Consider the following 15,101-nt stretch of genomic DNA (forward strand, 5'->3'; position numbering starts at 1 on the left):
ATGAGGTCTTGCATTAGGAGGAACACAGGAGGAACCCAGGGCCAACCGCACCAGCATATGGTCTCACAAGGGGTCTGAGGATCTCATCTCGGTACCTAATGGCAGTCAGGCTACCTCTGGCAAGCATATGGAGGGCTGTGCGGCCCCCCAAAGAAAATGCCACCCCACACCATGACTGACCCACCGCCAAACCGGTCATGCTGGAGGATGTTGCAGGCAGCAGAACGTTCTCCACGGCGTCTCCAGACTCTGTCACGTCTGTCACATGCTCAGTGTGAACCTGCTTTCATCTGTGAAGAGCACATGGCGCCAGTGGCGAATTTGCCAATATTGGTGTTTTCTGGTAAATGCCAAATGTCCTGCACGGTGTTGGGCTGTAAGCACAACCCCCACCTGTGGACGTCGGGCCCTCATACCACCCTCATGGAGTCTGTTTCTTACCGTTTGAGCAGATACATGCACATTTGTGGCCTGCTGGAGGTCATTTTGCAGGGCTCTGGCAGTGCTCCTCCTGCTCCTCCTTGCACAAAGGCGGAGGTAGCGGTCCTGCTGCTGGGTTGTTGCCCTCCTACGGCCTCCTCCACGTCTCCTGATGTACTGGCATGTCTCCTGGTAGCGCCTCCATGCTCTGGACACTACGCTGACAGACACAGCAAACCTTCTTGCCACAGCTCGCATTGATTTGCCATCCTGGATGACCTGAGCCACTTGTGTGGGTTGTAGACTCCGTCTCATGCTACCACTAGAGTGAAAGCACCGCCAGCATTCAAAAGTGACCAAAACATCAGCCAGGAAGCATAGGAACTGAGAAGTGGTCTGTGGTCACCACCTGCAGAACCACTCCTTTATTGGGGGTGTCTTGCTAATTGCCTATAATTTCCACCTGTTGTCTATTCCATTTGCACAACAGCATGTGAAATGTATTGTCAATCAGTGTTGCTTTCTAAGTGGACAGTTTGATTTCACAGAAGTGTGATTGACTTGGAGTTACATTGTGTTGTTTAAGTGTTCCCTTTATTTTTTTGAGCAGTGTATATAAAACATAGGAAGATTACATAGTCCTTGAGGACATGTGAAGATTATGAAGATTTTAACTTACACCAGATATGAAGAGTGCCTTGGTATTTTTTTCTAATATATTTTCCTCCCTTCCTTTAGGAACTTATGTTCTGTCAGAATGACAGAACCTGAAACTCATCCATTTTTCAAACTCATCAATTTGTACTGTCTTCATTGTCAGCCAATATATAATTGGGTAGAAATGTAGACTATTACTGTCCTCAAGAGAAATTGGTCTGACACATTCAAATGACTTTTCTCTTCCTTAGGAACTTCTATTCTGTCAGCATGACTCAACAGATGCAGAACCTGCAGCTGGCCCAAACCAGGAAGTGCTCGGGAGGCCCTGCCTCTCCCAGCGCTGCCAAGCGCCTGTACAGGAACCTATCAGAGAAGCTCAAAGGTGGCCACACCTCCTTTGAGGAGGCCTACTTCTTCGGCCGTGGAGACCGCCACGGTCATCGCAAGGGCTCGGTGAGTTGGGGATTGTGTGTGTCTGTGCGTGCATGCCCTGTTTGTGTGCGTGTGTTCGTTTGTGTGGAATTTTGTGTGTATGGGACTGTTATGCGTCATCATCTTCATCAGATCAAATGATACCAACCAGCCCAGATAAGAGTGTCCAGGAAGACTATACTGTGACTTACTTTACTCTTTTAAGTAAAGGAATCTGGAAGAACCTTTATGGAGTTTAAATAATTGCCCATGGGGAAACCTTTCCAGTTGTAAAATGTTCTTTGAGGAAAAGGGTTTTCGGTGAATGCATGTGTAAAGGTTCTCTTGCGTTCATTGCACGCAGAGTCAGTGTATATGCAACAGTTTGGGCCGCCTGGCTCGTTGCGAACTAATTTGCCAGAATTTTACGTAATTATGACATAATTGAAGGTTGTACAATGTAACAGCATTTTTTAGACTTGGGGATGCCACCCGTTAGGTAAAATACGGAACGGTTCCATATTTCACTGAAATAATAAACGTTTTGTTTTCGAAATTATAGTTTCCGGATTCGACCATATCAATGGCCAAAGGCTCGCATTTCTGTGTGTTATTATGTTATAATTAAGTCTATGATTTGATATTTAATAGAGCAGTCTGACTGAGCGGTGGTAGGCAGCAGCAGGCTCGTAAGCATTCATTCAAACAGCACTTTCGTGCATTTTGCCAGCAGCTCTTCGCTGTGCTTCAAGCATTGAGCTGTTTATGACTTCAAGCCTATCAACTCCCAAGATTAGGCTAGCTAGTTAGCGGGGTGCGCGTTAATAGCGTTTCAAACGTCACTTGCTCTGAGACCTGGAGTAGTTGTTCCCCTTGCTCTGCAAGGGCCGCGGATTTTGTGGAGCGATGGGTAACGATGCTTCGAGGGTGGCTGTTGTCGATGTGTTCCTGGTTCGAGCCCAGGTAGGGGTGAGGAGAGGGACGGAAGCTATACTGTTACACTGGCAATACTAAAGTGCCTATAAGAACATCCAATAGTCAAAGGTAAATGAAATGGTATAGAGAGAAATAGTCCTATAAATACTATATTAACTACAACCTAAAACCTCTTACCTTGGAATATTGAAGTCTCATGTTAAAAGGAACCACCAGCTTTCATATGTTCTCATGTTCTGAGCAAGGAACTTAAACATTAGCTTTTTTACATGGCACATATTGCACTTTTACTTTTTTCTCCAACACTTTGTTTTTGCACTATTTAAACCAAATTGAACATGTTTCATTATTTATTTGAGACAAAATAGATTTTTACTGATGAATTATATTAAGTTAAAATAAGTGTTCATTCAGTATTGTTGTAATTGTCATTATTACAAATAAATAAATAAAAATCGGCCGATGAATCGGTATCTGCTTTTTTTGTTCCTCCAATAATCGGTATCGGCGTTGAAAAATCATAATCGGTCGACCTCTACTTTGTAGTACATTTTGGCACTAGAATAAATGTTTCTGCCTCGATGCCACACAGGCTTTCAAAGGGATTAGTTGCTTTTTAGGGGCAGTCCCTCTTTAAACTCTAGAGCTGATGTTTCTCAATCTGATGATAAATTCTACCTGGCTACACTTTATCTCACATACAGGTTGTTGTAAACTCCTCCTTAAAGCTAGATTCCTCAATTGGCTAAACTGCCACGTCCATTTGGGATATTACAAAAACAAAGAAGTTACTGAAAACAATGAACAGTGTTTTTTTCCCTCTGACATCATTACACGATGGAACAGCAGAATATATACTGCACCTTTTTTTACCACACTGCCAGATGCTCCGTTTCATCAATAAAACTAAAACAATAACAAAGGTGCTGGGGCCAACAGTGGCACTGTTTCTCCAAAAGTACGGATTCGATATTTAAAACATTTTAAATAGAAATAGACATACCCAAAAGTAATGCAAGCCACTTCGATCTACAGTGTCCACATATCGATTTATATGCGAAAATGTCAGTCGGAATCGGTACCTAGAACCACACTAGTCCCCTATTACCGCTTCAACAATTTCACTGCAGTGCTACCTCCTTCTCTTCATCCCTTTTCTCTCTCTTTGACCCTTTCCGTTGCCTTTCCTTAGCCTCTCTCTCTCTCTCTCTCTCTCTCTCTCTGTCTCTCTCTCTCTCTCTCTCATGTACCGTCGCCATGTCACCTCTCCTCTCTATGGTCCAATTGTCACACATCAATTATCACACAGGAACTTGGCAATCACCCCGCTTAATGTTGTTGCTTTGTCTGCCTTGGTTTCAGCGTGTTTAGTTCTGTTGATGATTGATGATGATGATGATGATGATAATGCTGCTGATGAGGATGACGTCAACGATGATGATGTTTGTATTCTGACGTGTGTGTGTGTGTGTGTCCCTCCTCTTCTCTCCTCCAGAGCATGCAAGGTAGTGAGTGTCTGTTTGAGGCGGTGGAGCAGCAGGATCTAGATGCTGTCCAGATCCTTCTCTACCAGTACACAGCTGAGGAGCTGGACCTCGGCACACCCGACAGCCAAGGGTTAACACCGCTAGACATCGCCATCATGACCAACAACACCCCCATAGCCAAACTACTGCTGAAGGCCGGCGCCAAGGAGAGCCCTCACTGTGAGTGTACACTATATAGGGCACACTGAGTACACACTTAGTAGGATATACTAAGTACACACTATGGAGGGTGCAATGGGAGTATACACACTAATTAGTGCAACCTTCCGACTCAAAGTCCAGCATTGAAACTTGGTGGAGTATCCAGATTGCCATACCTTCATACCGGCTTTGTGCCATACCGGGATATTCGGTAATACCGGCACTGAACACAAGGGCCTAGTGTAGCCTAGTGGTTAGAGCGTTGGACTAGTAACTGGAAGGTTGCAAGTTCAAACCCCCGAGCTGACAAGGTACAAATCTGTCGTTCTGCACCTGAACAGGCAGTCATTCCTAGGCCGTCATTGAAAATAAGAATCAGTTCTTAATTGACTTGCCTAGTTAAATAAAGGTAAGATAAATAAAAAGGGGCACTGATTTCAAACCCCACTGATGCTCTGTAATCCGAAGGTTAGCAATGCTAACAAGTACATGTAAAATCCCATAAATAATGCTGAATAAACGAGCGCATTGCAAACATTTTGTACAGTTTCTGACCTAAACTATACAAGTTACTCAAATATTTACATTTGACATTTAACCATTATTTAACTAGGCGAGTCAGTTAAGAACAAATTCTTATTTAGAATAACGGCCTACACCGGTCAAACACGGACGACGCTGGGCCAATTGTGCACCGCCCTATGGGACTCCCAATCACGTCCAGTTGTGATACAGCCTGGATTCGAACGAGGGTGTCTGTGGTGACGCCTCAAGCACTGAGATGCAGTACCTTAGACCGCTGCGCCACTCGGGAGCAAATATGCTACTCACAGTTTGCTGCACGCACAACACAAATATTAGCCAGCAAGGCTCTTGATCCAGGAGGGATTTCTCTGCTGTTACCAAGCGAATGCTTGATTTTGGAAGAAGCTAACCACTTAGCTAGATAGCTAACTATCTTCTAAATTAGCTAACCAAATGCACAACTGCAGAGCATTCAGAACATTTTAGACAGATAACTTAATAGTTATAAGATATCTAGCTGGCAAACATTTAGTTGTGAATTCCATAGTGTAATTAAATCTCCTGGCACATACTGAAGAACAGTGATTTACTCACAAGGCTCCGGTCTCTCATTGTTGTGTAAACAAACACCACGTGACTGGGGGACTACTGTAAGCTTTGTAATAATGTGACAGGTGAAATGAAGAATGCAATGCTTTATCTCCTAACGTATCGCACAAGTTGACTGTAGGTATTTACTTCAAAAGTAGCTGCACATATTCAAACTTCAAAGAAATGGTTTCAACGGTATTGAAAAACCATGCCATGGCTTTTTACAAATACCCCGGTATACGGTATACCACCCAATCCATTACTCAAAGATACAGTGCCTTCGGAAAGTATTCAGACCCCTTGACTTTTTACACATTTTGTCAGGTTACAGCTTTATTCCAACATTGATCATTAAATTGTTTTCCCCCTCATCAATCTTCACACAATACCCCATAATTAAAAAAAGTATTCAGACCCTTTACTCAGTATTTTGTTGAAGCAAATTTGGCAGCGAATACAGCCTCAAGTCTTCTTGGGTATGACGCTACAAGCTTGGCACACCTGTATTTGGGGAGTTTCTCCCATTCTCCTCTGCAGCTCCTCTCAAGCTGTCACATTGGATGGGGAGCGTTGCTGCACACACAGCTATTTTCAGGTCTCTTCAGAGATGTTCGATTGGGTTCAAGTCCGGGCTCTGGCTAGGCCACTCAAGGACGTTCAGAGACTTGTCCCGAATCCACTTCTGTGTTGTCTTGGCTGTGTGCTTAGGGTCATTGTCCTGTTGGAAGGTGAACCTTTGTTCCAGTCTGAGGTCCTGCGCACTCTGGAGCAGGTTTTCATCAAGGATCTCTCTGTACTTTGCTCAGTTCATCTTTGCCTCGATCCTGACTATTCTCCCAATCACTGCTGCATCCCCACAGCATGATGCTGTCACCACCATGCTTCACCGTAGGGATGGTGTCACGTTTCCTCCAGACGTGACACTTGGCATTCAGGCCAAAGAGTTCAATCTCGGTTTCATCAGCCCAGAGAATCTTGTTTCCCATGGTCTGAGAGTCTTTAGGTGCCAAGCGGGCTGTCATGTGCCTTTTACTGAGGAGTGGCTTCCATCTGGCCACTCTACCATAAAGGCCTGATTGGTGGAGTGCTGCAGAGATAGTTGGTCCTTCTGGAAGGTTCTCTCATCTCCACAGAGAGCTCTGTCAGAGTGACCATCGGGCTCTGACCAAGGCCCTTCTCCTTTAATTGCTCAGTTTGGCCGAGAGTCTTGGTGGTTCCAAACTTCTTCCTCAAAATAATGATGGAAGCCACTGTGTTCTTGGGGACCTTCAATGCTGCAGAAATATTTTGGTACCCTTCCCAGATTTGTGCATTGACACATTCCTGTCTCGGAGCTGTACGGACAATTTCTTCAATCTCATGGCTTGATTTTTGCTCTGACATGCACTGTCAACTGTGGGACCTTATATAGACAGGTGTGTGCCTTTCCAAATCATGTCCAATCTATTGAATTTACCACAGGTGGAGTCCAATCAAGTTGTAGAAACATCTCAAGGATTATCAATGGAAACAGGATGCACCTGAGCTCAATTTCGAGTCTCATAGCAAAGGGTCTGAATACGTATGTAAATAGGGTATTTCTGTTTGTTTTTTAATTGCTTAGGACATTTTTATATTTAATCAATTTTAGAATAAGGCTGTGACGTAACAAAATGTGGAAAAAGTCAAGGGATCTGAATCATTTCCGAATGCACTGTATATACTGAACAAAAAATATAAACGCAACATGCAACAATTTCAACGATTTTACTGAGTTACAATTCATATAAGGAAATCAGTCAATTGAAATAAATTAATTAGGCCCTAATCACTGGATTTCACATGACTGGGCAGGGGCGCAGCCTTGGATGGGCCTGGGAGGGCATAGGCCCACCCACTGGGGAGCAAGGCCCAACCAATTAGATTTTGTTTTTCCCCACAAAAGGGTTTTATTACAGAAGGAAATACTCCTCAGTTTCATCAGCTGTCCGGGTGGCTGGTCTCAGACAATCTCGCAGGTGAAGAAGCAGGATGTCGAGGTCCTGGGCTAGTGTGGTTACAGGTGGTCTGCGATTGTGAGGCCAGTTGGACCTACTGCCAAATTCTACTATGGTAGAGAAGTTAACATAAAATTATCTGACAAAAGCTCTGGTGGACATTCCTGCAGTCAGCATGCACGTTCCCTCAAAAGTTGAGACATCTGTGACATTGTGTTATGTGACAAAACTGCAAATTTTATAGTGGCCTTTTATTGTCCGCAGCACAAAGTGCACCTGTGTAATGATCATACTGTTTAATCAGCTTCTTGATATGCCACACCTGTCAGGTAGATTAATTATCTTGGCAAAGGAGAAATGTTCAACATTTGAGAGAAATAATCTTGCATATGGAACATTTCTGGGATCTTTTATTTCAGCTCATGAAATCATGGGAAAAACACTTTACATGTTGCGTTTATATTTTTGTTCATTAAATTATGTTTAGCCAACGTTATTATTATGTTGAGCCAATAGACATTGAATTGATTGATGTCTGTGCCCAGTGGGATGATATCGGTCAGAAAATCCCTTTGTGTCCCACTGAATGTAAGGTGTGTACATTAGCGAAACATTGCACAGACTGGGTTTTACTCTGTCAATTAAATGTTGACAGGCAGGGCTAGGGGATAAACTGTCCGGTCTCAGATTTTAGTCAACACATCAGTAACAGAAAATAATGTGTACTGTAGCTGGTCCACTAACAGTATGTCTGTTTTGAGGAGTACATGTTATCCAAATAATGAACTGCTTGATTAGCCAATTATCTTGAACTGATCTGAACTGATTGAACTTGGCTTGGCAGTGTAAGAACCTTGTTCAAGTGTTCTATTCTCTGTTCCTGCCTGGCTGACACGACCCACATGGTCTGGACCGGAGTCAATTGGGGCATTATTCATCCAGAAATGTAGAGATGTTTGGTAGGTTCTCTCAGACATGTTGTTTTCCTGGATTTGGATTTGAAACTCCAACAGTTGTAATGGAAGGGGGCGGAGGTCGGGTACTGTACAAAACCAGCTTCATTATCGATGCATATGTCTAGATACTTTTTATAGTGGAGATCCAGTTTATAAAATGCCTGGTTGGGCTGATGAGACAGTGGACTGCTCAGTCAGATGGAACAGAGTAAATATGCATTTTAACCTCATAGATTTAGCTGGTGGTAACTTGTGGAATAGACACCGGCTGGAATGTGGTTTTAACCAGTCAGCATTCAGGATTAGACCCACCTGTTGTATAAAACCAGCCAGTCAGCATTCAGGATTAGACCCACCTGTTGTATAAAACCAGCCAGTCAGAAGCACAATGTCCTTCATTATCGATGCATGGTGCCGACAACATCGACCAGCTTCTTCAGACTCTGAAGTCAGGAGGACTTTGAGTTTGGTATCAGCCAGACTACTTTATGCTTGCCTTTAATCCATGGTTTTCTATTTAATATTAGTATGTACCTGTAGTACTTGAGATAACCGTAGTGACTGGCTAATGGACCAGTCACTCCCAACCCTCCACCCCCTTGAGTTGTCCCTCCTGTGTAGGACACAATACAGAATGGAGGAAAGCATGAGTGGTGGTCCTGTGGTGTGTGCTTGACCCAGACAGGGGCTGTGTTTGACAGGGGCTGAATAAGCTCTCTCACCCCTTTCCCTCCATCCCTCCCTCCTAGACAGGTGGTTCTTACAATGTCCAACATCCCTGGACAGGGTAAAAATTGTGTGTGTGTGTGTGTGTGTGTGTGTGTGTGTGTGTGTGCGTCTGCTCTCCAAGCCCTCAGTATGTGTGACTGCGTCTGCTCCACTCCATGGTAGTGACAGGTCTGTCTGGGGTGAAACAGTGGCCACTTTAGAGTCTCCCTCTCCCAGGTTAAAGGGGGGGCTGCTGGGCCTCCCCACGTCCCCACTGAAAAGCCCTAACAAGGTTTGGCATTTAATGGTTTAACTTTTCCAATGATGCATGTAACCGCCCGCCAATTATAACTAAGTGATTTATTGTCCTCCGGAGCTAAGAGCAGAGCGAGCTGAGCTTTTTTATAAACACGCGCGGATGCTCACCCACACACACACTTTCAAGCAGGCAAACACACCTCTCTCTCCCTCTCTCCTCACTGTGGTACAATTTCATCGTTGTAAACAAACAGAGGGGTAAACATGGATCGGTTTTTCCTCCTGGGAATTTATGCTTTATGTTGCTGTCATTCCTCAAGTGCCAAGTAAATCCATCAGACAGGGTCTGACAGGCCGGGTTGGCTGGGCTGGGTTGGGGTGGAGGGGGATGGGGGTTAATTTACGAGTCCTTCAGGGTCCCAGTCGACTATATTTAGGCCCACACCTCCCCATCCCGCCGTAGTGCTCACCGGCCAGCAGGCAGGCCAGACAATGGACCAGTGTGTGAGTATGTTTGTGTGTGTATGTGTGCTTGCTTGTGTTTTTGCGTTCCCGTGTGTGTATCGCTAGATGGACAGATCTGCATGTTCATTTATAGCCCAATCAATTAACCTCCGCCTGCATCGGCTTGTCACTCCTGAAGAGGCAGGAAATTGCACCTAGACAAGGCTCATATGACCAGATAATTTTCCACTGCAGCCCAGACTCAGGATGGCCCACAAATAGCACATTATTCCTTACCTAATCCCTATAGGCTCTGGTCAACAGTAGATAACTATAAAGGAGTATAGACCCTGATCAAAAGTAGTGTACTGTATAGGGTGCCATTTGCGACGCAGGTTCAGACTTACCTCAGACCCCCAGGTATGGAGGTGGAGAGATAGAATACTTATTCTGTCATTCCCTTTCTCTCTCTTTTGCTCTCTCTCCATCCCTCCCCCTCTCTCTATCCCTTCCCCTCTCTCTCCCTCCTCCACCCCTTCTCTCCATGCCTCCCTCCTCAGGGGGTAGGTGCAGGGTGAGAGGGCCGTGAAAGAGGGTCTTCTTCTGCAGATGTGTTTATGTGTTTATGTTGCTGTCATGGTCGGTGACTAAGGCTGGGTCCCAGAGAGAGAGAGAACATACAGCACTGTACTACTGCAGGGAAAGGAGAAGAAGGAGAGGAGGGCTGGCAACCTGCAGGGAGGGCTAGGGTTTTACCATGACAAATCTGTGTGTGTGGTATGTGTGGGGGGGGCAGGGGTTGAACACACGCCTGTCTGTGTGTTCCTCCAAGGGGAGTGCTACTAGTCTCTCCTCTCTTTTTGGTACTCTGCACATTCAACCATTCAAGACAGTGTGAAAAGTTGTGTTCTCTTACTGAAACATGGGCTCTTTTCAGTCTCTAATGCTGACCTGTGTTCTATATCCCATAGTAACCTGTGTCTGTATACCATAGTAACCTGTGTTCTGTATCCCATAGTAACCTGTGTTCTGTATCCCATAGTAGCGTGTGTTCTGTATCCCATAGTAGCGTGTGTTCTGTATCCCATAGTAGCGTGTGTTCTGTATCCCATAGTAGCGTGTGTTCTCTATCCCATAGTAACGTGTGTTCTCTATCCCATAGTAACGTGTGTTCTGTATCCCATAGTAACCTGTGTTCTTTCCTCTGTTCCATGGTCCTCCTCTCTGATCCCACCGCTATTATTATCAGTCTGTTTGTGTTCTAGTTGTCAGCTGTAACAAGCAAGTGGAGCTGCAAGGTCTTTGACCTGTACCTCTCTAAGTGGCCCCGATAACAGAAAGCACAGCACTCTTACAGTTTTTTTTAATGAGCCTCACTTTCATGCAGCTGGTGCAAAAAGGACTAGAGTTCTTAATCTGTTGGTTTGAAGGTGGAGATAGATGGAAGAGTAGAGCAGGCTTTCTTTATAGGATATCTTGCTGATGTCAGTACACTGTACTTTCCTAACAGCCTCCACACTTTTCAGATCCACCCCTGCCAACCCTGCAGACATCAAGGCAGCAGCATGGGAACATGCCTCTCTCAGCACAGTTCCATCCTCTTGTACAGCAAGCCAAGGAAGTGTTAAGGTCATGTGTAACAATAAAAGGGTTGTTCCACCAATTTCATGATATCCAATTGGTAGTTACACATCGCTGCAACTCTCGTACGGACTCGGGAGAGGCGACGGTCGAGAGTCATGCGTCCTCCGAAACACAACCCTGCCAAGCCACACTGCTTCTTGACACACTGCTCACTTAACCCGGAAACCAGCCTCAACAATGTGTTGGAGGAAACGCCGTCCAACTGGCGGCCGTGTCATAGTGCATGCACCCGGCCCACCACTGGAGTAGCTAGAGCGCAATGGGACAAGCACATCCCGGCTGGCCAGACCCTCCCCAAAACCAGACAGCGCTGAGACAATTGTGTGGCACCTCATGGGTCTCCATGAAAATTACAATTGGCTCAGAACAGGGCAGCATGACTGGCCCTTGAAAGTACACGGGGAGCTAACATTGGAGAAATGCATGTCAATCTCTCATGGCTCAAAGTGGAAGAGAGATTGACTTCATCACTACTTGTTTCTGTAAGAGGTGTTGACATGCTGAATGTACAGAGGTGTCTGTTTAAACTACTAGCACACAGCTCAGACACCCATTCACACCCCATAAGACATGTCACCAGAGGTCTCTTCACAATGCTCAAGTCCAGAACAGACTATGGGAGGTACACCGTACCTCAGGTAACTGATGCAAGCAGTAGAATCCAATTTTTTTTAAACAGGTAAAAATACACCTTATGGAACAGCGGGGACTGTAAAGAGACACACAAAGGTGCAGACACAAACATACGCACACAAGCGCTAGCACACACACTCTACACACACGTACATTTATAATATTGTTGTATGGTGGTCTTGAGATGTTGCTTCAATATATCCACATAATTTTCCTACCTGATGCCATCTATTTTGTGAAGTGGGCTATTAGCAGGACAATAGACTCACCATGTATTATAATAGCCCATTTTGTGCTATTAGCAGGACAATAGACTCTTGACAACACATCTCTGTATTTTGATACTTTGTGGAAGGCAATTGATCTGCATTAAAAACTTTGTGGATGGGGCCATCACGAGTGGCGCAGCGGTCTAAGACTGTGTTGCTACAGATGTTGGTTCGATACTCGTGCCGGCTGCAACCGGAGACCCATGAGGTGACGGTAGGCTTTTGGTTTCTCTCCCTCTAAAAACATAAATAAATAATTATAAATAACAAACTGGCTTTATTTACAAATTAGTAAGAATGTCTCACCCCATGTTCAAGAATGGCCTTTTTCTCGCTCACTTTAGGTTATTTGAAAACAAAATCATCTCCAAAATATCGTTATTTTTTAAACAAAGTGATTATTATTATTGTTTTTATTTAATTTAGAATTCAATAAAAGCACCTTAGATATTCTCACAGATACTAACGGAAAATGGCCCTTAGATATTCATTTAGAGTCCTCCAATCCTCTAAATCGAATTATTGGTAGAGAGTCACATCATTGAAAAAAAATATTTTTCTATATACAGTCGTGGCCAAAGGTTTTGAGAATGACACGAATATACATTTTCACAAAGTCTGCTGCCTCAGTTTGTATGATGGCAATTTGCATATACTCCAGAATGTTATGAAGAGTGATCAGAGGAATTGCAATTAATTGCAAAGTCCCTCTTTGCCATGCAAATTAACTGATTCCCCAAAAAACATTTCCACTGCATTTCAGCCCTGCCACAAAAGGACCAGCTGACATCATGTCAGTGATTCTCTCATTAACACAGGTGTGAGTGTTGACGAGGACAAGGCTGGAGATCACTCTGTCATGCTGATTGAGTTTGAATAACAGACTGGAAGCTTCAAAAAGAGGGTGGTGCTTGGAATCATTGTTCTTCCTCTGTCAACCATGGTTACCTGCAAGGAAACACGTGCCATCGTCATTGCTTTGCACAAAAAGGGCTTCACAGGCAAGGATATTGCTGCCAGTAAGATTGCACCTAAATCAACCATTTATCGGATCATCAAGAACTTCAAGGAGAGCGGTTCAAATGTTGTGAAGAAGGCTTCAGGGCACCCAAGAAAGTCCAACAAGCGCCAGGACCATCTCCTAAAGTTGATTCAGCTGCGGGATCGGGGCACCACCAGTACAGAGCTTGCTCAGGAATGGCAGCAGGCAGGTGTGAGTGCATCTGCACGCACAGTGAGGCGAAGACTTTTGGAGGATGGCCTGGTGTCAAGAATGGCAGCAAAGAAGCCACTTCTCTCCAGGTAAAACATCAGGGACAGACTGATATTCAGCAAAAGGTACAGGGATTGGACTGCTGAGGACTGGGGTGAAGACATTTTCTCTGATGAGTCCCATTTCCGATTGTTTGGGGAATCCGGAAAAAAGCTTGTCCGGAGAAGACAAGGTGAGCGCTACCATCAGTCCTGTGTCATTGCCAACAGTAAAGCATCCTGAGACCATTCATGTGTGGGGTTGCTTCTCAGTCACGGGAGTGGGCTCACTCACAATTTTGCCTAAGAACACAGCCATGAATAAAGAATGGTACCAACACATCCAGGAACAGAGCAACTTCTCCCAACCATCCAGGAACAGTTTGGTGACGAAAAATGCCTTTTACAGCATGATGGAGCACCTTGCCATAAGGCAAAAGTGATAACTAAGTGGCTCGGGGAACAAAACATCGATATTTTGGGTACATGGACAGGAAACTCCCTAGACCTTAATCCCATTGAGAACTTGGGTGGTCAATACTCAAGAGGCGGGTGGACAAACAAAACCCCACAAATTCTGACAAACTCCAAGCATTGATAATGCAAGAATGGGCTGCCATCAGTCAGGATGTGGCCCAGCAGTAAATTGACAGCATGCCAGGGTGAATTGCAGAGGTCTTGGAAAAGAAGGGTCAACACTGCAAATATCGACTCTTTGCATCAACTTCATGTAATTGTCAATAAAAGCCTTTGATACTTATGAAATGCTGGTAATTATACTTCAGCATTCTATAGTAACATCTGACAAAAAATATCTAAAGACACTGAAGCAGCAAACTTTGTGGAAATTAATATTTGTGTCATTCTCAACTTTTGGCCACAACTGTACTTTAGGCCTACCATAGGCGACATGAGTCTCACTAGTGTTGAGTAATGTGCTGTTAAAAGTGGTGTAGGTCTTATTTATTTAAAAAGCATATTGAAGTTAGAAGCAGTACGATTTGAAGCAATAGCGTACCCACTGTGGTCAACTATTTCATCACCGTTTCTTGCTGCTCTGAGAGAAGCATGGGTACTGGTCTTAATAAATCAATGAGATATTTATTTTCACTGAATCTCCGTTTGGGTATTGGTTAGGGTGTGAAAATGTTATGCTGTTAGTACCCTAGCTTACTCCCGACCGTCACGTTGTGCAGCACCATATTTTCCTAACAGAAACCCTGAGGGTTTTTCATTTTTCTTGGAATAGAAACACTAAAAAATTAATCTAATTAATTAGGCTAAATTTCTTAAAATCAATCCCATATATACTTCTTACAAAAAAAGTTTTTTCTCTAGTACAGCCAATATAGAAGGCTATCAAATGCTTCTCAAAGATGCCCTCTTGTGGTCAAACTAGCACTAACTAACATTAATGGTAACAAAGGCTGCCAATTAAATAATGTGCCATAGAATTCTGCGGTAGCCCGTAAGGAGTGCGGCAGTATGGTGTAACTTTTACAGGAAGAACCACTGTAAACAAACACTTTATGGCAACCTCGCAATAGAGTATGTTAAGACAAGCACAAGCAAGCTGTTCATTATGACAATGTTTTCTGACAGAAACCATTTGTACGTTCCACTGTTATTTAATACAAAATGTATTAGCTATAAATTTCAACTGCAAATGACATGAGCTGATGACTGAAAACATTTATGCAGGCAAATACTTGCCGCACTACTATTAGTCAC

General features: G+C 44.1%; 1 protein-coding gene across 1 annotated transcript in view; it reads left to right on the forward strand.

The window, feature by feature from the left end:
- The window catches only part of ankfn1a (ankyrin repeat and fibronectin type III domain containing 1a), a 236,193-nt gene that overhangs the window by 156,055 nt on the left and 65,037 nt on the right, over nt 1-15,101 (forward strand). The window contains exons 8-9 of the mRNA XM_021581040.3: nt 1,329-1,533; nt 3,923-4,133. Of these exons, the coding sequence (XP_021436715.3) occupies nt 1,329-1,533; nt 3,923-4,133 (416 nt within the window). The remainder of the gene's footprint in view (nt 1-1,328; nt 1,534-3,922; nt 4,134-15,101) is intronic.

Source organism: Oncorhynchus mykiss, chromosome 23 (genome assembly GCF_057628025.1).
Source record: "Oncorhynchus mykiss isolate SJ-2025 chromosome 23, ASM5762802v1, whole genome shotgun sequence".
Taxonomy (NCBI): Eukaryota; Metazoa; Chordata; class Actinopteri; order Salmoniformes; family Salmonidae; genus Oncorhynchus; species Oncorhynchus mykiss.